General features: G+C 35.1%; 4 protein-coding genes and 1 pseudogene across 5 annotated transcripts; 2 read left to right on the plus strand and 3 right to left on the minus strand.

Moving 5' to 3' along the window:
* Positions 1 to 2390: 2390 nt before the first annotated feature.
* On the minus strand, positions 2391 to 3308 carry LOC147925837 (uncharacterized). Its single transcript, XM_087490357.1, has 3 exons — positions 3182 to 3308; positions 2763 to 2953; positions 2391 to 2676 (listed from the first exon to the last, which is right to left on the minus strand). The coding sequence occupies exons 2-3, from the start codon at positions 2946 to 2948 to the stop codon at positions 2437 to 2439; spliced, it is 426 nt and encodes a 141-aa protein (XP_087346483.1). The 5' UTR covers positions 2949 to 2953; positions 3182 to 3308; the 3' UTR covers positions 2391 to 2436.
* A 917-nt stretch (positions 3309 to 4225) lies between these two features.
* LOC104753827 (protein FAR1-RELATED SEQUENCE 5-like) lies at positions 4226 to 5382 on the minus strand (annotated as a pseudogene).
* A 1509-nt stretch (positions 5383 to 6891) lies between these two features.
* On the plus strand, positions 6892 to 10378 carry LOC104751248 (DNA ligase (DUF1666)). Of its 2 annotated transcripts, none has more exons than XM_010473161.2 (6): positions 6892 to 7291; positions 7632 to 8176; positions 8534 to 8845; positions 8950 to 9354; positions 9465 to 9697; positions 9967 to 10378. In XM_010473161.2, the coding sequence occupies exons 1-6, from the start codon at positions 7143 to 7145 to the stop codon at positions 10216 to 10218; spliced, it is 1896 nt and encodes a 631-aa protein (XP_010471463.1). In that variant the 5' UTR covers positions 6892 to 7142; the 3' UTR covers positions 10219 to 10378. The 2 variants fall into 2 exon arrangements, with proteins under 2 accessions (XP_010471463.1, XP_010471462.1); XM_010473160.2 differs by having other exon boundaries at positions 6992 to 7291; positions 8531 to 8845.
* Positions 10379 to 10718: 340 nt separating this feature from the next.
* Positions 10719 to 16941, minus strand: LOC104751249 (kinesin-like protein KIN-14P). Its single transcript, XM_010473162.3, has 20 exons — positions 16620 to 16941; positions 15586 to 15893; positions 15324 to 15451; positions 15156 to 15239; positions 14975 to 15052; positions 14794 to 14886; positions 14680 to 14709; positions 14413 to 14583; positions 13797 to 14327; positions 13631 to 13712; positions 13446 to 13541; positions 13178 to 13357; positions 12907 to 13013; positions 12642 to 12820; positions 12387 to 12551; positions 12032 to 12285; positions 11784 to 11947; positions 11376 to 11695; positions 11134 to 11276; positions 10719 to 11019 (listed from the first exon to the last, which is right to left on the minus strand). Exons 2-20 carry the CDS (start codon positions 15815 to 15817, stop codon positions 10961 to 10963), a joined length of 3096 nt encoding a protein of 1031 aa, XP_010471464.1. The 5' UTR covers positions 15818 to 15893; positions 16620 to 16941; the 3' UTR covers positions 10719 to 10960.
* A 1867-nt stretch (positions 16942 to 18808) lies between these two features.
* On the plus strand, positions 18809 to 20507 carry LOC104751250 (zinc finger protein CONSTANS-LIKE 7). Its single transcript, XM_010473163.3, has 2 exons — positions 18809 to 19984; positions 20075 to 20507. Exons 1-2 carry the CDS (start codon positions 19049 to 19051, stop codon positions 20345 to 20347), a joined length of 1209 nt encoding a protein of 402 aa, XP_010471465.1. The 5' UTR covers positions 18809 to 19048; the 3' UTR covers positions 20348 to 20507.
* The last annotated feature ends 2903 nt before the right edge of the window (positions 20508 to 23410 follow it).

Raw genomic sequence — 23410 nt, forward strand, 5'->3', positions numbered from 1 at the left:
CAACTTTAAATGTTTAGGGTTTGATGGTATTGTTAGAAATCCGTTAAGGTGATGATATTTGTGTTTGCAATTAGAAATTTTGGTTTGGGACAACTAGTATAACTCGTCCAACTAAAGAGTTATGTTAAGTATGTGCATGAATTTTCAGGAAAGTGATGATGATGAGCAACCAATGGAGCCAATGGGGATGTTCTTTGCTCCAAGTGAATATTGTAAGAGTATTAGGGTAGGGTCGCGGTGTCGGCTGAATGATACGTTGGATTTTATGAAACCATTTGATGAAGTGCAATGGTTTGAGGATCATTCACAGTTTAGGCATGTATTCCACATGCCTAGACAAGGAAACCACATGTCTCAAGGCTTCTTGATGCTCTTGCTTCACACTGCAAAAACGAAGATTGATAGCGAATGCTGGTTTGTGGTTAATGGAGTGCCGATTAGGTACTCCATTAGAGAGCATGCGCTATTAACCAAATTTGATTGCAATGAGTACCCCGAGGGTTATGATCCAAGTGAGACTGTCTCTCATAAAGATTTAAAGTGGGCTAAAAGGGTTTTTGGTAAGGCTGCTGTTAAAATCACAGATGTGAAAGACAAGTTGGGGAATAAGGGGAAGAAGGTCTCTGAAGGTGATAGGAAAAATTTGCTTATTTTGCTATTTTTAAGCAATGTGATAGCTGCTTCATCGAAAGGTGATGGGAATATTGATCGTTTCTTGCTGAGAATGGCTGATGATGTGGATGCATCCAATACGTTTCCTTGGGGCCGTTACACATTTGATGTGTGTCTGAAAGGGATAAAGTCGATACTCAGGAACATGAAAGGCAAAGTGGAAGCCAAAAAGCAGAAGAATTTCTCTGGATTTATTACTCCTCTAGAGGTAAGACTTAACTTTATAAGTGATTACGTTATACTCATGATTTGTATACTTTAACTAATGTTGATGTGAATTTTGCTATTGAATATGTGCAGATATTGACATTTGAGGCTATCCCACAGCTCGCATGCAGGTTTCGAGAACGAGTCACTGCTGAGAATGTGTGTGGGCGAATGTGCAAAAGGAAATTCAAAAGTATTCTGATGAAAGGTTTCCCATTGGATGATATAAACGAAGAGCTTCGAAGATTGAAGGTAAGAGACTGAGGTTGTTGCAACAAATGAGTTTGAGATGTGTATATAATTATATGTTTGAATTGTCACATGATATCACTAGCATATTGGAGCCGGATGATGAAGAAAAAGTTTGGTTGCCGCGTGTAGTAGAAGAAGATGATGTTGATGCGGGTGTTGGTTTTTTTGATTTGGTTGTTAATATGTGGAGAGCTCGCCTAATTGGAGAGATGAAGAAGATATTCTGGAAGAATATGTATGACGCAAATGTGGAAGGTCGAAGCGAACATCAAACTGAGGAGGAAAAGGTGGAAGAGACTGTTTCTGGATTAGGAGAGGATATTCAGTCCTTAAAGGAAACCATGGATAAAGGTTTTCAGCAAATTAAGGATATGTTGGGAGACCATAATTGGAGAATTCAAAGACTTGAAGTTTCTATTTCAGAGTTATTAACAAGGAAAGAAGGTGAGGAGCATGTGTCTCCAAAGGCAACTGATGACAATGTGTCTCCACCAAAGGAAACTGAGGAGAATGTGTCTCCACCAAAGGAAACTGATGAGAATGTGTCTCCAAAGACACCTGAGGAGAATGTGTCTCCAATGGCATATGAGGAGAATGTGTTTGCTGGTCCAAGTGGAGGTGACACATCCCAAGATATGGTTGTTTACGGTGGAGATACTACAATGGGTATGTTGTTTCTTTACTTTTAAAGGTTTACAATTTGTTTGTCTTGTGGCGGTTATAATTAGCCTTTCAAATTAAGGATTGTTGTGGAGGAGGAGACGGCAGAGATTGAGGCTGTTGAATAAGATGAGCATAACAAGAAGAAGAAGGCCAATTACAATAAAGGGACGTGTAGCGAGAAGAAGAAAGAGAAGAAGAAGAAGCGTGAAGTAGTCCCATCAATATGGACCCAGCCTCCTTATACCGCTGAGGTGAAGTGAGGGAGAAAGAATAAGTGAAAACTTATTGCTTGTGTGTGCTTTTGGTCAAACTCATATAACTCTTAGTTTATTTGTTTATGTTTCTGACTAGGATAATGGAAGTGTGTTGTTTTAGGATTTGAGGTTGCTATTGATCCAGGTTTTTGATTATGGGCTCCATAAATCTGGTTCTAAAAAAATTGTAAACAGGTAGAACTATGGTCTAAACAGGTACAACTATGGTCTAAACCTTAATAAATTATGACAATTGGACGAAACCTTAATAAATTCAGAAAAATCCAAAGTGTGAATGATACGTTAAAATAGTGTGAATAACATAAACATATTGCAAACACAAACACCGTTAACTAAGGAAAACAAAGGAACTTGGCATATAAACACATCATTTCTTCGCAATTAACTCCATGAGCCTTGCGATTTCACCATCTTTCTTATCCAATCGCTCCTTAAGCTCCTCAATTTCAAGACGCATTTCTTCAATTGCCTGACGATTGGTATCACCACCAAAACGAACTGCTCCTTGAATCATTTCCTTTTGCTCATCAAGTCTTCTATCAATACAATGAAACTGCTCGGAAACAACTTGATCCCACCAATTATTTATGTGATACTTAGTATCATCCTTCACAAACAATGACAAAAAAATAATGAGATTCAAGAACAATGCCAATCAATAATTAGTTTCAAGAACTATTTTCTTACGCATACCTTGCCACTCATTGGGCATTTTTGGTATGTCTTTGTTATATTATCGACCGTACGCACTTCAAGCTCAATGTGTTTGCCACAAAAGCAATTTTTCATAACACCATAGTCACCGTCATAATAGCAAGGATTAAATGGGTGTAGGCTTGCTTCAGATGATGAAGACGGTGAGGAATAACTCAAAGGCATTTTGGCTAATTAAAAACAAGGGAAATAATGAGTGAATCCGAATTATTGATGGTGGATTTTGGAGAAGGAAATCCAACCACAGTAGATTTAAAACTCATAACGAACTCCCAATAACATTTGGAATGAGAAACCCCTAATCTAAAAATCAAAACCCCTAATTCCATTAAATCAAGAAACCCTAGATCTACTTTCTAAAAATCAAGAAACCCTAGATCTACTTTCCATGAAATTACCTTATGCTCAGTGGAGAAATTGACTCGAAATCAGTTGCGACGGTGGAATTGCACTTGAAATCGGCGGTGGTGGTTTGTCTCGACGAAACTGGAGAGAGAACGAGAGCTGAGAAGAAGAAAAAGTTCAAAAGATACAAGAAAATAGAAAGAGAAAGAAAAACTTAAAGGAAAGTTGGGTTTTGTTTGGATTTTAATATAATAATATTATTTTCAGGATTGCGGCGCACGTGGTTACAAAAGATGGCACACGTGAGATTGCTCATAGGATTTGTGTATATAGTTATCCCCTAGTTATTCAGTTGGCCGTATGTACTCATAGTTGTACTTTCCAGGATTTTGTAAATTTTTTAATTGGACGTTGGATTAAATAAATGCGATGTAGTTGGACAATTGATTTTCTAATATTATTTACTATGTTAGAGGTTTTAATCATTTAGTAATCATGCAATCAAAGTTTTCACCAATTCCATACATTGATTAGCATAATTTAGAGTAACTATACATTATGTTATTAGAAGTGTTTTATGTATCTCATATATATATATATATATATTTTTTTTTTTTTTTTCCTGATTAACTCCACTATAGTATGTTCATAAAAATTTATCTGCAATTTTATAAATTACCATGCTTTATAATCAAACATATATAATTTAATAAATACTTTAAATTATATATAATTCACTGTAAATTTTGACATAGTTATACATAATTATACGTAGTTATACCTGCTGGTTATTTCATCCGGAATACTCCAAGTTGGTTCACGCATCCGGAATACTCCATGCATCTTTCTTTTATTTCATCCGGAATACTCCAAGTTGAAACATGCGGGACAAGTAAAATGGTTCTGCGGTATGCCACGACCCACGAGTCAAGCCAGTAGTAAAGCGAACATAGGTCATGCATTGCGATGCTCGATGTTCTCCTTGTATTTCCCACAAAGTTTTTGGCCGCGGCAATTGCATGGATACAAGGATATTTGTCTATATCAAAACATCTGCAAGAACAACTTTTGCTCTTCAAATATAAACCGGCTCCAGGTTATCTTCTTTTAAACTTCTCATACTCTGTCCTGAACTCATGGTCAGTATAAACATGTGCTAATTCACGGAATTTCGTCGCCGCTTCGTCCTTCTCATTCTTTACTCTCCCTCTCCCGTTTTGAGACATATGCCAAATACAAAAGCCATGCTTCGCGTTTGGGAACACCTGCGCAACATACTTGATGATGCTTTGATATATGTCACTCATAAAAACCAAACCCGGTTCATCAGGTACAACTGTTTTTAGCTTCCTCAAAAACCAAGACCAACTCGTATCTTTCTCCTTATCAATGACCCCAAAAGCAATGATATAATTGTGATGATTAGGATCTTGAGCTGTTGCAAACACCAACATTCCGTCGTATATAGACTTAAAGAAGGTTGCATCCATAATTATAACTTTCCTCATTACTTTAAAGCCTTAAATGCAAGCACCCAAAGCTATGAATAAGTACTTGAACCTATTTTCCGCATCAACTTCCACACTTGTCACTGTACCGGGATTGACCTGTTCTAACATGTACAAATAAGAGTGCAAATCCGTGTACTCTTCTCAGGACTCCCACGCACATCACTAACGTGTTGCTTTTTCCCTCTCCATGTCGTAGAGTACGAACAATGCATACCAAGTATTCCACGAGCAATACCCATGATGTTTTTAGGAGCCGGAGTATCCAACTGGGCTGGATAATCCTCATGCAAAACAGATGCTATTAATCGTGGAGTGCCGGTTTTTTTACAATCGGTTGTACTCAGATCAGACCGATCACATGTATGCATCCTCCTGTAAACTTTTACTTTGAAACAATCTGAGTTCTTTCCTTTTCCAGCTCGTAAATACCATTGACAACCTTCTAAAAATTGTCGACATCGTAAGGTGATCCGAGAAGGATCCGACTTACCAGTTTTGGTCGCAAAACAATACTTATTCGCAGCTCTATTAACCACATCTTGCACAGCCTCCTTAGAAACAAATTCTTGACCTATTTCAATCCCCGTCCCATCTTTCCATTCCAATACTTTCTGACATTGCTGAATTGTTTCCCCACTGCATGGAAGCTCAACGTACTCATGTCTACCATCCACAACGTTATCCTCTTCGTTATCTATCCGGTTATCCACATGCTCCCTATCTTCAAACACTTCATTTTCCATAATCGGCTCATTAGCTCTATTGTCCGGTTCATAATGTTCTTCCACATTTACTCATCTAAAAACCATAAGGAATCCACTAGCACCATTTTCAGCATCATTTACACCCAACCCAACAGAGTTCACACCCATTGAACTTCTTCCCTCCATCCTTGATATTTGTTCCACCATCTGACATTCTTCCAAATCCTTTACTAACTCCACATTCAAAACGAGTATAAATCCATCACCATCCACTGATACTATAAACACTGAAACGTCGTCGTCATCTACAATATATGTCTCTCTCCGAGTTTTACATAACTTATAATTCAGTTTCAGCTTGCTTGAGGTTTCATCGATTGAAATCTTCTTGCATACACTTTTAACTAACGCCGAGTAAGTTATGTTTACCGACTTCAACAATAACCCGCATAAAGGATTGTTTGAAATCCACTCATGCTCTACTGAGTAGTGCCCTCCATAGTCAAATTGTATGATGCTTTTCATCGACTCCTGTAATTACAATTACAATCGTGTTACTAAAAAAACACTTACAAAATGGCTATCATAGTTATACCACTTGTACCATTTGTACCACTATGTCTCAGTTACACCATTTGTACCAGTTATCCTTTCTCCTACAATTTCTGGGTTTTTCAAAATCGGATTTTACCATTTTCCTGATTCAACACGATTTAACAGCCCTAATTTTTGTTATTACCAATCGACTGTGTGCTACCCAAACAATAAAATTCGCAAAAAAATCTTCAAATCAGAAACAAAATATTCGACTTCATCTTTTATTACCGGACCGGAGCTGAATCGGACGGAGATGGAAAAGCTTTAGGTGGAAACAAAACGGAACGAGAACCAGAATGTATTAAACAAAAAAAACTAGTGCTCGATATTCTCTTTCACCTCTCGCCGGATTGTTTTTCTACGCAAAACAGATGAAAGAAGAAGCAGATACAGTAATAATGGAGGGAATTAAATTTCACCAACAACCGTTTCTTTTTTCTGTTAGTTTTTATTGTTTTAAATTTCATTTTTTTCTAATTCAAATCAGTAAAGATAGAATAGTAATCAACTACTGTTTTGGGCATAACTGATTAAATTGGGCATGTGAGAAAAAAATTTCCCTCAAAGGTAAATTAGGTTGGCGTCCTGTACAGTGAGAGAAAGCATGTAAAATAAAACTTTAAACTTTTAAACAAATAATGAATTCATGGAATGGCGTTTTTCTTCCCCTATCATAAACTTTAGTCTTTAAGCAATGGCAGAATATGTTAAATTATAAATGTTTTGCAGAAATGTGATTTATGATAAGGTATATAACCCATATTTATTTCATAATCATTTCACCTCGTAACAATTATCAAATGATTATGAGATTTGTATTTAATATACATATGGGTTAGATATCTCAAGGGAGTCAATAACCTTTAAACTTGGCACTTGGTATAATTTCAGCATGCCCTTTAAGGAATGAGTAGGCGTATATAATCTTGTCTCAAGGATTATAAGAAGTCCAAATATATAAACATGTATTAAACAATTAGAAATTAATTTTAAATTGTTATGGGAAAGGTAGAGAAAATATTAAAAAGAGAGAGGAGCACTCAACTCAACCACTTTATGTTTTTTTTTTTGGGTTAACCCACGAACTTTGCTTTTGATTTTGTAGCCTAGGAAGTATTCCTCTCTCTCTCTCTCTCCATTTGATAGGAAGAAGAAGAAAGATAGAAAAAGATAAAGAAAGAGAGGATGAAGATTTAATTAAAATGCAATGTTATACAAATGAAGAAGCCTTAGCAAGTCTCTACATCAATGTCTCAGCATCCTTCTTTCTTCTCCTCCTCCTCCTCTACTCCGCCGTCTCCCTCCTCCTCAAGCTCTTACGCTTTATCGGCGGCTTCCCTCTTCTCCAAAGGTTTCTCTCTATATATGCATGTGCTTACTTTACTCTGCATATGATGAATAGTTTCATTTATATTTCCTTGTATTTCAGATTTTAGCATATAGTTAAAACAAAGTTCTTGGCCATTGCTGAGTTTTATGTTAAAGATTGTTTAAACTATGCAATATTTTGTAGAGTAGTCTCATATTTACTTGTTCTATATAGGAATTTATCATATAACTAAAACAAAACAAAATTCATCGTTATGGCTAAGTTTCTTTGATTTTTTCTAGTTCTTGATCATAAAAACCCTTCGGAACCTTTTAATTTTTCAATGGGGGGACAAATCCTAATAGATGTCTTACTTACGCAGAAGTGAAGATGAATATGATTCGGCGGCATGGTATACCGATGATGAAGAAGGGGAGGAGGAAGAGGAAGAAGAGTTCAAGATGTCGTGTAATACAAGTTACCATGTGATATCTAGGGATCAAAATCCGGATTTGATAGCTGATATAGGAGACGACGGAGAATCTTTAGTTTTTTACAATAATAGTTCTCAAGATGGCCTAAATAATCAATACACGAAGGAGTTTATAAATGTCCATCAAACTCATGATCACGAAGAAGAAGAAGAAGATGATCAAGATTCCCACACTTCTTCGACAGAGGAACATTTTTCTTCTACCAATGTTTCTCCATATCGCAGCGAATCATCATCGATAGAAGAGGAAGACGATGGCGTAGAAGATCTTCATGACGACCGTTATGATGATGACGACGAAGACGAAGAGGTAGGAGGAGTGTCACGATACGACGTCGTCGAGGATTTGGTTCGTAAGCTACCAAATACGACTAGTACTCGTGGTCCCTCTCGCTTCCAAAGTGGTTTGGTGTTCAATGACAAAAGCTACAATGGTATTATTGATTTCTCCCTCCTCATCTCTTCACATGTTTATTTTTTCTTCACATGCAATTCAAAAGTTGTTTTCTTTATGTCTACAAGTAACCAAGCTGGTTTCATTTATTTTTCTTTTAATAAATTATAGATTAAAAAGCTGATTAGATAAGTTTTATATCCGAATTTACTTATATTAGGTACTATATAGTATATTCACGTGACGTCTTTGATGAAACATTCTTTATCATTAAAGAAATTCATACACAGTCAAATACTAATTGATAATTTTTTTTTTAACAACACTCACTGATAAAAATCAATAATAAACCGGTTGAGCTAACTGTAATTGGTTTTTTTTGTTCTTTTGCTAGCAGAAGTGTATAGGGTAATCAAGGATGACGAGGAGATACAGCCAGTATTGGGCTTTGACATGAGTGAGATTAAAGCAGAGGAATTAGAGGAAGAAGAAGAAGAAGAGAGAGGAGAGATATTCGGAGAGTCATGCACGAATGGGTCAACGTCCAAAAGCTCATCGGAGTGGAGAAACTCTGTGAAGACCGACGACCCTTTCTCAACATCCTCTCGCCGGAGTTGCCCTAAATGGGAATCTTACACCGTATTCCAAAAGTATGATGAAGAAATGACTTTTCTCACTAGAATCTCTGCTCAAAAGCTTCACGAAACGGGTAAAAAAAAACCATCATACATTATACAATAAATACATATATTAAGCATCATGCACGTAAGTTTACTATTTGGTTTGTATTTTCTAATTTATGTCCATTCACAGAATCGTTGAAGTCAATCATGGTGGAGCCAAGATCGATATCGGAGAGAATCGTTCACAAGTTATCATCAAACGGACACACGAAAAAACAACAACAATATCCAGGTGGCAATGGGTCTAGACCAAACCCGTATGTGGAACTAGAATCAGCTTACGTGGCACAGATATGTCTAACGTGGGAAGCTCTAAGTTGGAACTACAAAAACTTCGAGAGAAAAAGATCATCCACGCAACGAAGCTTCAACGACGTCGGATGTCCCGCTGGAATCGCCGACCAATTCCGTACATTTCATATTCTATTACAAAGGTACGTCGAGAATGAGCCTTATGAACATGGAAGAAGACCAGAGATATATGCTCGAATGCGAACTCTTGCTCCCAAATTGCTTCTTGTTCCTGAATACCAAGGTAATTAAGTTAACATCGAGGTGGATGTTTCTTTATAAATATGGTAATTATTAGAGATTAGTTAATTAGCTTCGACAAAAAATGTAATTATAGTTTGGTTATATACGTAGATTATGAGGAAGAGGAGGAGAAGGAAGAAGAGAAAGAGGAGTGTTTCAGGTCGAGGATATCGTCAGCTTCGTTCTTGATGATCATGGAGGAATGCATAAGAACATTCATGAATTTTCTCAAAGCGGATAAAGAGAAGCCTTGTCAAAAGATCATCAAAGCCTTTTTTGGGAGAAGTAAACGAGGCTCCGTTGATCCAACCCTTGTCCATCTCATGAAGAAAGTCAACACAAAGGTCAGTATATAGTATATATTTCAACTTTATGATTCATTAATTTATAAACACAATGAAAACAGTAATCATAATTAACCATGAGATGTAGTGTAGTGTCACCATTCATATTCAATCTGGATGCATAATGTTCTAATTTTTTTTCCAAATTTTATCGTGTTTTTTGTTTGTTTTTTTTTTACTTTTTCTTTTGTTTTTGTTTTCTGAAGAGCATAATCTTAAATATATAACAACATAATGTTAATTAATATATATTTATTTATTGTGAACAGAAAAAGACGAAATTGAAAGAGATGCGTAAAGGAGGAAAATACATGAGGAAGAAGAAGATGAGTATAGAGGAGGAAATGGAGGTATTGATGGGATTAATAGATTTGAAAGTAGTGTCAAGAGTGTTGAGGATGAACGAAATGAACGAAGAGAAGTTGCATTGGTGTGAAGAGAAGATGAGCAAAGTTAAAATGGTTCAAGGTGGAAAGGCTCTTCAAAGAGATTCCACCCCACTTTTTTTTCCTCCACATTGACATTGACCCTACTATTTTAATCAGATCTCTGAATATACCCTTTATTCTTTCCCCACCCACATCTCCCCCCTTCTTCCTTTTCATTTTCCTGTTTTTACACCTCATATTGTAGGAGATCTTTTAGACAACACCCACAAATAAAGTTTTTATATCGAATAAATAGATAGGGATATACTGTATAAGATTGCTTTAGCTTTATACTTTATACTTTCTCTTTGTTTTTCCTTTTCTTGCTCTAATATCTATCTTACTTTTTAATTTTTTTTTTGGTTAAGTATCTACAGGCTTTATTAGGTTTAGGGAAACTCGTACACTCAAGGAATCACAAGGTTAGGTATTACACTTTTAAGGAGGGGAAAAACAAATTATGATGGTGATGGATTTTTTAGGTTTTGATTGGTAATATATATAACAAAATAAAGTTTGTAACATTATCTGGTTTCCATAAATTACCGACTATACACTAAAAATATGTTAAAAAAAAAAACAAAAAGTACTCATGAAGAGAAACCGTGAGCGTAATAAAATTCATGTATTTACAATTTTTTTACATAACTCGCATAAAGATAATACAAAACTTCTAGTCCCAATCGAAGCCATATATTATACGAAAACTTTTTTAAAAATGGAGAAAAAATTATGAGCGTACGTATGTAAAGTTTTGTGAAAAAAACAAAACAAACTGATCATATATGCTGTGTTACGTGTAATGTATGACGGCTACTAGGAGTAAAAGCGTGATTTACGCCCACCGCTTTGAAGACTTTGCCAAACTAGAAGTACTGCCCGTCTTCTTAATGCCTGAAAGAAAAAACATATCAATTAGACAAAACTCGTTGTAATTAATATGATAATTAAACTAATCAATACTTCAGGAAAATCTATAAATCATATATAGGTTATAAGTTTGCTTACTTGATGACGATACGCCTTTACTTGATGACGACAAGCCGGACGTGACCTTAGCAACGGTCGATGTTGTTTTTGAAGCGACTTTCCGAAGTTTATCGAGCGGTCGTGTTACACTCGTAGATGATCTTGCAGTCATCGACTTGGCTCTGCAATTGAATACGGTTTTTATAACGTTAGATGAAGAAAATAAATATCTTTTTTAAAACCAACGGTACTAGTAATAAAAAACAAGATGTGATTGTAACCTGTCTGAGATTTTAGGTGGTCTTTTAGCAACATCCATGGATCCTTGTGTTCCCAAAGAAGTAGCATCAGAAGTAATCTCGCTTAGTCTCTCATCGTACTCTGCCTCGGCGGAGGAGGTTAAACTCTCACCGTCAGTAACAGAGTATCTTGATTGTTGTGATGAATATTCTCCTGTATCTGAGTTTATGTCATCGGTATGTCCTATGCTCTTTCTTCTCAGCATTGGTTTCTGAAGTCTCTGAGAATGAGTTTCTTTTTCCAGATGAAGCCTCTCTATTTCTTCGTCTTTTCTCGCTATGGTGTCCTTAAGGGACGCTAACTGAAAAACAACAAATGATTCATTGTAACTTGGAGTTAATGGTAAGAGAGAGAGAGAGAGAGACAGGAGCTAAAGTGTGTATATTTACCTGTTCCATTAAGTCTCGAACATCTTTACCATCTTTACTGGTCTTTGCAGCACCAAGTTCGACTCCAGAGACACGCTCTGCGAATTTCAAGGTACTCATTGACTCTGAGTATGAAATAGCGTCAGGGTTGAGTTGCACAAACATCAAGGTCTTTGCTCGTCCTCCTATTAGCCCCATTGCATAGAAACAGACGTTATGGTAATACTTACTCATGAATACAATATTATTACTAGATGAATTTAACTAACCAAGAGAGCTTTGGAGGATCTGTGTTAGCTTGCTGTTTCTGTATGGTACATGGGCATTCTTTGAAGCAAGAGAGAATATCACATCTCCAAGAGATGATAACGATTTGTTTATATGTTGTGCTTCTCTTAGTCTGTCTCCTGTAACTTCAGAGCGATCTACTCTCTCACTTCCTGCCAGATCCACCAAATGAAGATTGCCGTATAGAACAGACCCGGTCTTCATATCTTTACCGCGAACATGAACAGTGACAATGCTGCATAACAAATCATCATATAAATTCGGTGTAACAACGTTTAGAACTGATGAAAAAGACATATTTTTTTGCTGTTCCAGGGGACCAATATGAAGAAGAACCTGTGAGAGCGGCTACTTCTTTCATTCAAGGCAGTACAACCAACGGCTCGATTCTGTAATCCAATGTCCATCAATGTAATTACATCTGAAGTTGATGTCACAGGATACATGCTTGCATCAGGCACAGCAAGGCCATTTTGTTGAGTTGTAGAAAGGATCCCTAGTGTGTGCAGGTCAAGGAAAGCAAAAATAATTGGCTACACTAACAATGAATAAACAAATAGACAAAACCATGGATTTAAAACAAAAGGATATTTCTTTTGAGTGTTGTCAGAAGACAACAGATCAAGCACTTGTTCATTGTATATTTCCACCATTTGCACCCCAACTTCATATGATATGTTTCCCTTTCTAGATTGAGAGATTTTAAAGAGATCATTGAGAGCGCGATAATTAACTCCCCAGTCCTCTTCACTTGCTCCGTCTGGACCAGTCTGAAAGAAAAGGAATGAAGTTAAAAGCGCATCAGGTTATTATTCCTTTAAAATCTTACTCAGTAAAGAACAAAATGAGAGCGTACCATTGTATAAGTTTTCCCTGATCCTGTCTGGCCATATGCAAATATACATACATTGTACCCATCAAGTACTGACCTAACCAGGGGTCTTATGTCTGAAAAGACGTCAGCTGCAAGAATTAAACATATCAAATGAACTTTGGTGATATCAATATAATGTTATGTCTCGAGATGTACCATATATTATCACAGAGATCACATAAAAACGAAATGAAAAGCATAAGGATATAATATGAAGCAGAATAGAAACAGAACAGGCAACAGATGAACACACCTTGAGTAGCAGCTGGACTATACACCTTGTTGAACTTAAATTGGCGAAGACCGTCTTTACCGGGTCTAGTTGGATTGGTAACTACCAATTCTCCATCCTCACCGACATACTCGACCACTGTGTTTGGTGCACCCTGTCCAGGAAGAAAAGGCCTCACCCGGCAAAATACTCTGATGTTTCCTGCAAAGTCATAACTATAGAAATTACGGACTGCTTAACATTATGAAAATTTACACTAACAAACAATATTTAACATGATCCTTAGTACCTTTCAGCTCCTGAAGCTCGTTAAAAAGCTTCCGGTTTTCAGTTAGTACGGCATGATAGTTTTCGGCAGCATTGCTAAGTTCAACCAGTTTCTTTCCTGAAGAGACAGATTGATTTTATAAAGACAACATAAATTGCAAGTTCAAGAGAAGTTTATCACAGAAGCATCAGTTATATCAATCTCACCTAATTGGCTGAACTGTTCTGCATAGTTCTCTTGAACCTTCAAAATTTCTTGCTTGATGGATCTTGAATAGAACCTCAACTCCTGGGATTCAGCTTTAGTTACCCAGCCATATATTATGTAGTATTATACAGTGGTTATTGTAGCAAACAGTTTGAATAACCATACCTGTAGTGCCTGAGACTGGTTTTCAATAAAGCTTCTATAGGAAAGTTCTTTTTGATTCCAACTTTGGTGTGTGGATTCAGACTTTTGCTCCATTTCTTTGACTTTAGTCTTCCAATTTACAAGGTTTTGTTCAAGCTCTTGAATCTTTCCTTCAAGGCTTGTATTAGCAGTTTTTGTTTCTTTTTCCATTTGTTGAAGCTGTTTTATCTTTTCCTCAAGAGCATTTTTAGCAGTCTGCACTTCTTTTCCCATATGTTCAAGCTCTTTAACCCTTTCCTCAAGGGCATTTTTTGCAGTGTGCGCCACTTTTCCCTCTTGTTCAAGTTCCTTCAGCCTGCTCTCAAGTCCTGTTGTAGCGACCATTGTTTGGCTTTCCATTAGCGAGCATTGCTGTTCATACGCTTTTCTCGTTGTCTCCAGCTCTTGCCTTAGCGAAGATATCTCAAGGTTGAATTGATCATTTTCTTTCAATAGCTTGGCCATATCCTCCTCCTCGTTTTTCTTTTGTTCTTCCCACTTTAACTTCTCTGTCTATCATACAGATAAATTCATGTCACCACACCATTTAGACACAAAACAATTTTTAGTCAATCTAGTAGTATAGTGTACCACCAACCATTGTTTTGCTTTCCATTTGCGAGTATTGTTGTTCATGTTCTTTTTTAGATGCCTCCAATTCTTGCTTCAGCGCAGCAATTTCGAGGTTGTATTGATCATTTTGTTTCATTAGCTTAACCATATCTTCCTCTTCAAGTTTCTTCTTTTCTTCCCACATTGACTTCTCTGTCTGACATACATAAAACTCCATGTCAAAATTTAGTTTCATGTCACAAATACCATTTTACTAAAATCAGTTCACAAAGCAACTAGCAGTATAACGTACCTTTATCTGTCTAAGCTGTTGTGTAGCAATCTGGCAAAAAATAAACTCATCAGTAAAAAGATGTAACACATTAGTAAAATTTTATCAGACAAGATCATCATTAACAAATGATACCTCATGTTCTACACCAGTTCCTGATGCCAAGGCTTCAAGGACATTGATCCTTGACTGATATTTTTCCTCACGAGTTTTAAAAATATTGTTTTGCTGTACATAAACAAGAAGAAGTTACTCTCGCAAAACCAGAAGTTGAACATTTCTATTAAGCACTTTCTTCAAGTAAACAAAAGCAAACCGTTCTTAGATGCTCAGCTTGAGTTGATATACGTCGCTCAATCTCCTGCACGACTTTTCTCAAGAGGCATGCTACTCGCTGATCATTGCAGAGCTTTTGTCAGAATAATTCCCAAGAAGTAAAAGCATAAATGAAACCATCATACAATATGATCTGAATAGAGTTAGCATTCAAGTAGTACCTGAGGGATTTCACCATTCTTTCTTTCAATACTTTCATCTAAAATTCCATTCACCACGCTCAAAAGTGACTGCGTAGGAGCATTCTGCATCAAACATAATCCCATGAACATTGTAAAGACACTTCAAAAGAAATGTGGATATTCATTAACAAGGTTTAGAGGAACTACATCTAAGCTACTTGATTTCATCATTTCAGAAATCTTAGAGGCTTGAAGATCATAACGCCCCTGTTTCATTTGGAAAACCTCATGAAACTTGTGTCCTCCATGGTGCATTGATCCAGGGGAAGATGGATCTGCCGTAAACAGAAGACAATTAAAGAACCACTCAACAAGAAGAATATATAAATACACATACATATGTAAGAATGCAGTGAGCCAAACAGTAAAAAGTGCTTTGCCAAAGGACACCAAAAAAGTAAAAGAGTACCTAATTGGCCAGAATTGGCAAGGGCTTGCTGAAATTTAGACTCTGCCAGGTTTTTGTGCCTTTCATCTCCAGATAATGGAGAAAATGGGGAGAAAGGACTACGAGGAGTTTTGGAATCAGGCAGATTCCTATGCCTGTCGTCTCCACCAGACAATGGAGAGAAGGGAGAAAACGGACTACGAGGAGTTGAATCTCCATAAGGGCTGCCTGGTTGATCACGCATGGGATTCATCTCGCCTCGAGGTCCACAGCAAACTTATGGAAACACTTGATGAGAAACCCAACACGGCTTCATTATTTACCAACTCCTGAGACATGATTGATTGAGGGAAAAATGAAAAAGAGCATTCGACAAAATTCATAACAACAAACAAACATAGAAGAGCAAGCTAGAAAAAAAAAATCCCCAAAAGCACAGTTTCTTTTCTTTTTCGCCAAGTAAGAACATGATCAGATAAAACTATCTCCTATAATCATCATCGTAATCAGCTGTATTGTGCAATCAAAAATCTGAAAATGCACTGCGACAGAGAGAGAGATCATTGTGATGAATTGAGAATATTTCCAAATTGAAAGCAGATGACACCACCAAGTCCCGACGATCACATTTCAATTCGTTTCAACAATTTAGGGATTCAAAGATGGTATTTTTATCTAATACCCAGTAAACTTCACATGATTTCGCCCGTTGTACAGCATCAATCAATCGAGCAACACGCAAGCCAAACATAAAATATCTACACAACATACTAAATCAAAGATTAAGACAAACAAAAAAAAAAAAATAGCAATGTGAGAGGATCAAACAAAACTCGCAATTTCAACCAATGCAAGAAAGAAGGAAACAAAGCTATTCGAAACGAACCTACCAGAAGATGAACAAAAAAGGGACATTGGTGCAACAAGAGGTAAAAAAAAAAAAAATCAACATCGGAAAAAACCAAGTCAAAAGATAGTTAAAGTCGCGATCAGCAAAATCGGAAAATATATACAAGGAGAATGAAGAAAAAGATACGATCTTTTTGTCGCTTTACCTTGAAATTTTCTCGGGAAAGATTGGAAAACGAACGTTGAGAAGGTCGAACTTGAGAGGAAAGCAGAGAGACGACGGAAGGAGACGTGACGGGAATGTGGGTTGATTTGATTTGATTATTATTAGCGATTATAGTAAAGATTATTATTATCTTTTTTTTTTAATTGATGAAAATTGAATACAACAGATAAGAAAAACAAATCCCCCCCCAAAAAAAAAGATTTTATTTGGGGATTGTGTACAGAGGGAGGGATATGCGCGAATGTAGGAGGAAGGCAGTAACAACAACAAGCTTCTCCTATCGTTTATGATTTTTTTGGGCTAAAATTGGAGGAAAGAAATCATTATTATATAACAAGAGTGTTAACAGAAAAATTATGAATTTGAAATTACGAAACGATTCACTTTATATAACTATGATTTGCAGATGTTACAACGACCAACAGGACAAAATATAATACTATGTATGTATCCATAATCCATCCATGTTTGGTTTTGTTTTGGGCACCACGTCGGGTTTTTAATGGCTCTATATTTAACTTGGGGTCGTTTCCATTATAATAAGAGTTACGTTATACTTTATACTCAAAAATCATATAATTAACACTACAAAAGTCGTACTGATATATTTATTTATCACATCGAATTTTAATATATGATTATTAGATTTTTTTTTATTAGTGTTCTTATGCTTGTTTAGTGTTAGGATACTTATTAACCATTAAGAATCCTGATAGAGAGATAAAGCCTCTGAGGCCTTTTGTACGTACGTGCGGTATGTGCCTCCACCTCAGAAACCGATCCTCACTCGTCAATGAATATATAATATGTGTAATATATACCTTTACGAGATTCACGACACTATATTTTGATCGTAAAACCTATCTCATAAATATGTACAGATTTCAACTTTCTTGGTAATATATTTAAGGTATGTATATCATGTCTCTGTATATGTAAATAAAATGGTGGTGTAAGATGTAACATGTAAAGCAGAGGAACAAGTCTGATATAGATGTTCAATGGTTTATGTGTCATGCGGCGTAAAATTGTTGTTTTTTCTTTAATTTATATAAAGTCTTCAAATTGTTTGTTTCGTTTGTTTCTTTCTTTTGGCTGCTTTATAATATGTAAATTAACGTTTGTGTGTATGGACGACGTAAACTGCAAAATTGCCAACAAAAAAATATGAAGAAGTTGAATTAATTTTATATATTGGCACGTCGCTTTACCACCCACAAAATCACAATCAACTCCTTCCTTTTAAAGGACTCTAGAAATCCATGGCTCCCGTTATGTCAGATCCACAATAAATGATTATAACTAGGTAGTAATAATATAGAAAGATTCAAATGGGTAAATGGCAATTGCAAACAAATGTTTTTAGAAAATAGCAATGTAATATCTTGGGATGAAATTTCAGGAGATCCGCAACAATTCTACATTTTCATTAACATATACAATAATCCTTTTTAAAAAATCATCAAATGTTATATTCAGATATAAATAATGTACGTTCTACCAAACTCCAAAAGGACGTTGTTATACCTATACCTAAAACATGATCGTTATATAATTATATGCTACTGGAAATATAACTTTCTGCGTTTAAAAGTGTCACGCTGCGGTGCGGTCATGCAAACGCAAAAAAAAAAAGACCAAACAAACATAAATGAGAGAAACCAAAACTGGAAAAATTATAAGGTGGGCTCCCGTAGAAATCTCTATAGAATAATGCTTAACCAATCAGGGTGAAAGAATGGGGATGGCCGTATATTTCATCCAATAGGAATGGAGAATTAAATCACCAATAGGTCCTACTTGAAGTTTCATCTTCATCTAACAACCACATATTATTTAATTTTCCGATTTTATTTTTAATATTGCAATACACAAATTATTTTACTTGATAAGTTGATATTTACCATCTACAACAGTGTTGTTTGCCGACAAAAAAAACACCCATTTACAACAGTGTTATCTCCAAATTAACTGTGTATTACTTATTGCCACTAATTTCTATAAACGTGAGAGACAAAAGTTACGAAGTTCATTCTCAAAATTCCTTGATTAAGACAATCGGGTATATGCTTCATTAATTGTAAAAATTTAAGTAAATGTATTAGATATTCGAAAATTATTTAAAAATCCTTATTCTAAAATACAACTACATAGTATATGAATAAGATTGTTTAGAGCTTAATTTCTATTACTATCTCCCTCTCCAAATAACTGAGACCACAAAATGCAACTAATTTTTTTTTCTTTCTAAAGTAGCACTCAAAAAATGAAAATACCAATAGAAATTCGAGACGTCACACAGACCACCAATGTTCGTTCGTTGCAAAACCATATAAAACAAACTCTTTGGTTTTTCTCAAGGCCTCTCTCCAGTTCATCAATTATAAGATCATCACTTGCGTAATAACGATGGTGGTCGAGGTGGAGAGCCGAGCCGCTGGAGTGACGGGAGGGAAGACAGCGGCGCGTGGCTGCGACGTGTGCATGAAAAGATCTTCACGTGCTAGTTGGTTTTGCCCAGCCGATGATGCTTTCCTATGCCAAAGCTGCGACGCTTCGATCCACTCGGCTAACAGTTTGGCGAAACGTCACGAACGTGTCCGGTTACAATCACCCTCATCTCCGGAGCTTCTGATGAAGACAAAGGCGACTGACAAAACTACGTCGGTGTGGTACGAAGGGTTCAGGAGAAAGGCGAGAACGCCTAGGAGCAAGCTGTTGCAGATTCAAGATGTGAATAATTCTAACGATCCTCTGGTTCCGGAGCTTGGTGTAGAAGAAGAAGAAGGGGTTTTCTCGTTTTCTTCTACAGACGAGAACGAAGAGAGTCTAAACTGTTGCGTACCGGTTTTTGATCCTTTCTCAGACATGGTGATTGATGATAACAGCTTCGGTTTAGTTCCTGATGGAGTCGATATCACCACTAGTAGCGGAGACTTGGGAGAAATCGAGAAGGCAATCATGGACGACGATGAAGGTTTAATTGGGTTCTTGCCGTTCGATATGGATCTTGGGGAAATCTTTATGGACGTGGAGAGCTTACTTGAGGAAGAACATCCTTTCTTGCGAGTCAAGGAATTAAACAGTAGTAGTGCACTCGTCAAAGAAGAGACTAACGTAGGGTTTGAGTTTGATAGTAAGGATTTGAAGAGGGTCAAAGATGAGGAAGAAGAAGAAGTCAAGTGTGAACATGGAGGATCAGATCAAGAAACATGTGAGGATGAAGATAGAAAGGCGAGTTTGTTTCTGAGATTAGATTATGAAGCTGTGATTAGTGCTTGGGATAATCATGGTTCACCGTGGGAAACCGGAATCAAACCGGAGTTTAATCTCGACTGTTGTTTGGTAATATCTCTTTCATCTCTATTCCGTTGACTTTGAGCTAATTAAGCAGATTGAAATATACGAGATTAACGTTTTAAGTCATTGATCCAGTTGGGAGGGAACAACACGTGTCCGTCACATGTGATGGGTGGGTTTGACGAGCTAGAGTCGGCCGTGGGATCAGTGACACGCCAGCAAGGGAGAGACGGAGGAGGATCAGATGTGGAGAGAGAGGCGAGGGTGTTGAGGTATAGAGATAAACGGAGGACGAGGTTGTTCGCCAAGAAGATAAGATACGAGGTTCGCAAACTTAATGCCGAGCAGAGACCTCGAATCAAAGGTCGTTTCGTGAAGAGGACGTCACTTAATTTTGACGTCTTGTAATTTACTTTTAATCAGCAATGTATGATGATAATCAGTTATACTTGTTAATTGAGGTAACTGAAGTTACTGAACTATAATTGTAACTGAAAGATCTTGGGGTCGATGGTTGTAGCCGGCCCACTTATGATTTGAGAAGGAAAAATTTGTGGGTTCATCTTCCCTTGAATTTCGCAATACCGAACTGAATAGAGGTTTATGGATTTCGGTTGTTACGGCAAAATTGATCGACAACATTTATAATTAAATTCGGTTTTCGGTTAGTTTGGTTTGGTTTTACTTCCGCCTTTTTTCACAATTTTCTTTCTTGATCGTTCTTTTTTCCACCTCTTCTCGGTTAATTCGGTTTTCCTGAACCAAATTAAATCTAGACCCTAAATTTTTACTTCAACACTTATTTTTTTGATATGAAAGTTGAGAGTCTTATCCATTGAGATTGAGCGCCTAGAATTAAAATCTAATTTTATTATGATGTAATACAAATTTAAATTATATTCTGAGATGAAGTGTATGAACTCTAAATCATTTTTTTTAAACTAAAAGTTAAATAAAATAGAAATTAATATTTAGAATAATACTTAACATTTCACATATTTTTCTTACTCATACATATTTACGCGGACATAATCTAATATAATACAGTATATACCAATATACCACTATAGAAATTTATTTAGATATCTCTTGGACCCCAATAAAACATACAAGAATATTGAATTTGAAATATATATAAATATATATATATATATAACTAGATTATTGCCTCTTTATTTGGTTTTGTTTCGAGCATGGAAATATTAGATATTCTTACTAACACCTACATTAAAAAAGTAAAACGATGACTTTCGAAACCAAATTGAAAAAAACAGTATTATCGGACTTATCAAACAAAATTGTCTCTTCATAAGTTTTTAGTTGATAACTTTGACCATGTGGGATGATTTTTAGTAATAACTTGTAAAAGTTAAAATTAATGTCATCATATATATTATATAGTGAGTGATGGAATTGGGCATATAGTAGTCACAAAATACCATAACTTTGAAATGTTTTCAAATTTCTTATAAAATTTAGTATATATGTTTATACTTTATAAAGATGCTCTATGTTAGAATCATAACTATTTTTTAACACTTAAATATATCGAGGTTGCTTTGTTAAGGGCAACAACAAAGTTACAAAATACTCAAATGGGACATGAAAAATATATTGAACACCTATTGTCCATGTTTCAAATTCCTCGTTTTCACAATATTGTTAATGTACATGTTTTTCTGGTTCTCCGTCGCATACATCATCGCCAAATTTGGCCCAAGACCGTCGCTGGGCGATTGTTTCTTTTTTTCGTCATTCTACCCGCCTTTGTTTCCGTAATCTGAATCAATGTAAACCATTATTAGTGATTTTTATATATTTTTTATTCTTCTTTTTAACTAATCGGAGAATAAGAAAATTATTAACACGAGTTGGGTGTTTAATATAGCTTCCAAATGCTGACATGTCGACTATTTATTTACTCCCTTGCCATGTTTACATTTTTTAAAAAAAAATCTAATTTTATTATGATGTAATATACATTGAAATTGTATTCTGAAATGAAGTTTGTGAACTATAAATCATTTTTTTTCATTTTATAATAAAATATAAATTAATATTTAAAATACTTCTTAACATTTCATTCATGCGTATTTACCCGAACCTAATCTACTATAATATATATAGTAGTATACCACTAAAGAAGTTAATTTATAAATCTCTTGGACACCAATACGTAAGACATGCAGGAATATTGAATTCGATATATATATAAAGCGATGACTTTTCGAAACAAAATTGAAAGAAAAAACAGTATTATCGGACTTATCAAACAAAATTGTCTCTTCATAAGTTTTTTAGTTTGATAATTGTGACCATGTGGGATGATTTTAGTAATAACTAGTGACTACTCAAAATTATTTTCATCATATATAGTGAGTGATGGAATTGGGGCATATAATAGTCACAAAATACCATAACTTTGGAATGTTTTCAAATTTCTTGTAATATTTAGTATATCCTACTATATTAATTGGGAAGTACAAATATGAAACGAATCTTAAAATGTATAAAAAAATTACATTCAATTGCCATTAGAAAAAATTAATTAAGCTTAATTAACTAATTTAAATAAATATAATTAATTAAAAATAAAAAACACTCACAGATCAAGTATTAAAAAATCTAAAAAAATCTAAAAAAATATTTTTTTTCTCTATTTTAAAAAATATATAAACCAATCAGAATTTTAAAAACTAAGATTTTATATCAAGAATACAATACAATTATTTTTAATAACTAAATTCGAAGATTTTGTTAAGATTTTAAATTATGATCCTCCTATCATCTTTATTTTATTTTATTTTATTTACAAATTGTTTGGAATTTTTATATAATACTTATAATTAAGAAAATGCATATTTTTTTCTTCTGCATATGTTGTGATTTGAAATTTTTAAAACGAATAGATATTACTCAATGTATGAAAATGTGTGTTTTAATTTCCACATTGGCGGGTTGGTAAAACTAAATTTATATAGATGATAAATTAATAATTTTTATTTGCTCACAATAATAATATTAAAATAACTATTTTATATTTCACAAAATAATAATGCAAATACAAAAAACAAACAATATAAAACTGTAATAATACGTTAAAAATAAAATACTATAATGGCTAAAATAATTAGCATTCAAATAGACTAATAGATTTACATAACAATTAAAAATAAATATTATCTCAAACAAAATAACTTTTAAAAAAAAATAAAACAATAATTTTTATTATTATATTATAATTTTTTTAAAAAAAATGTTGGCCCTATATCCTAAAATGTTTGTAAAAATGCCCCATGTTAGAATCATAACTGTTTTTAAAAACTTAAATATATTGAGTTGACAAAGTTACAAAAATAGTCAAATGGGAGATGAAAAAAATATTGGATGTACATGTTTGAAATTCCTTGTTTTCACAGTATTAAAAAAGCATCATCGTTTTATACATGAAGCTTCTGGATGTTGATAAAA

The sequence above is a fragment of the Camelina sativa genome, chromosome 16 (assembly GCF_030686135.1).
Source record: "Camelina sativa cultivar CO46 ecotype springtype chromosome 16, ASM3068613v1".
In the NCBI taxonomy this organism is placed as follows: Eukaryota; Viridiplantae; Streptophyta; class Magnoliopsida; order Brassicales; family Brassicaceae; genus Camelina; species Camelina sativa.

What these genes read in the sequence shown, in the direction of transcription:
- LOC147925837 (XM_087490357.1), bottom strand. Translation starts at nt 2,948, where the DNA reads ATGCCTTTGAGTTATTCCTCACCGTCTTCATCATCTGAAGCAAGCCTA. An exon ending in AATGCCCAATGAGTGGCAAG is followed by an intron (nt 2,677 to 2,762) that starts GTATGCGTAAGA and finishes TTGTTTGTGAAG; the next exon opens with GATGATACTAAGTATCACAT.
- LOC104751248 (XM_010473160.2), top strand. Translation starts at nt 7,143, where the DNA reads ATGCAATGTTATACAAATGAAGAAGCCTTAGCAAGTCTCTACATCAAT. An exon ending in GGCTTCCCTCTTCTCCAAAG is followed by an intron (nt 7,292 to 7,631) that starts GTTTCTCTCTAT and finishes TTACTTACGCAG; the next exon opens with AAGTGAAGATGAATATGATT. An exon ending in CAATGACAAAAGCTACAATG is followed by an intron (nt 8,177 to 8,530) that starts GTATTATTGATT and finishes TTCTTTTGCTAG; the next exon opens with CAGAAGTGTATAGGGTAATC.
- LOC104751250 (XM_010473163.3), top strand. Translation starts at nt 19,049, where the DNA reads ATGGTGGTCGAGGTGGAGAGCCGAGCCGCTGGAGTGACGGGAGGGAAG. An exon ending in TTAATCTCGACTGTTGTTTG is followed by an intron (nt 19,985 to 20,074) that starts GTAATATCTCTT and finishes TCATTGATCCAG; the next exon opens with TTGGGAGGGAACAACACGTG.
- LOC104751249 (XM_010473162.3), bottom strand. Translation starts at nt 15,817, where the DNA reads ATGAATCCCATGCGTGATCAACCAGGCAGCCCTTATGGAGATTCAACT. An exon ending in AAGCTGAGCATCTAAGAACG is followed by an intron (nt 14,887 to 14,974) that starts GTTTGCTTTTGT and finishes GTTTATGTACAG; the next exon opens with CAAAACAATATTTTTAAAAC. An exon ending in GATCCTCCAAAGCTCTCTTG is followed by an intron (nt 11,948 to 12,031) that starts GTTAGTTAAATT and finishes TGGGGCTAATAG; the next exon opens with GAGGACGAGCAAAGACCTTG.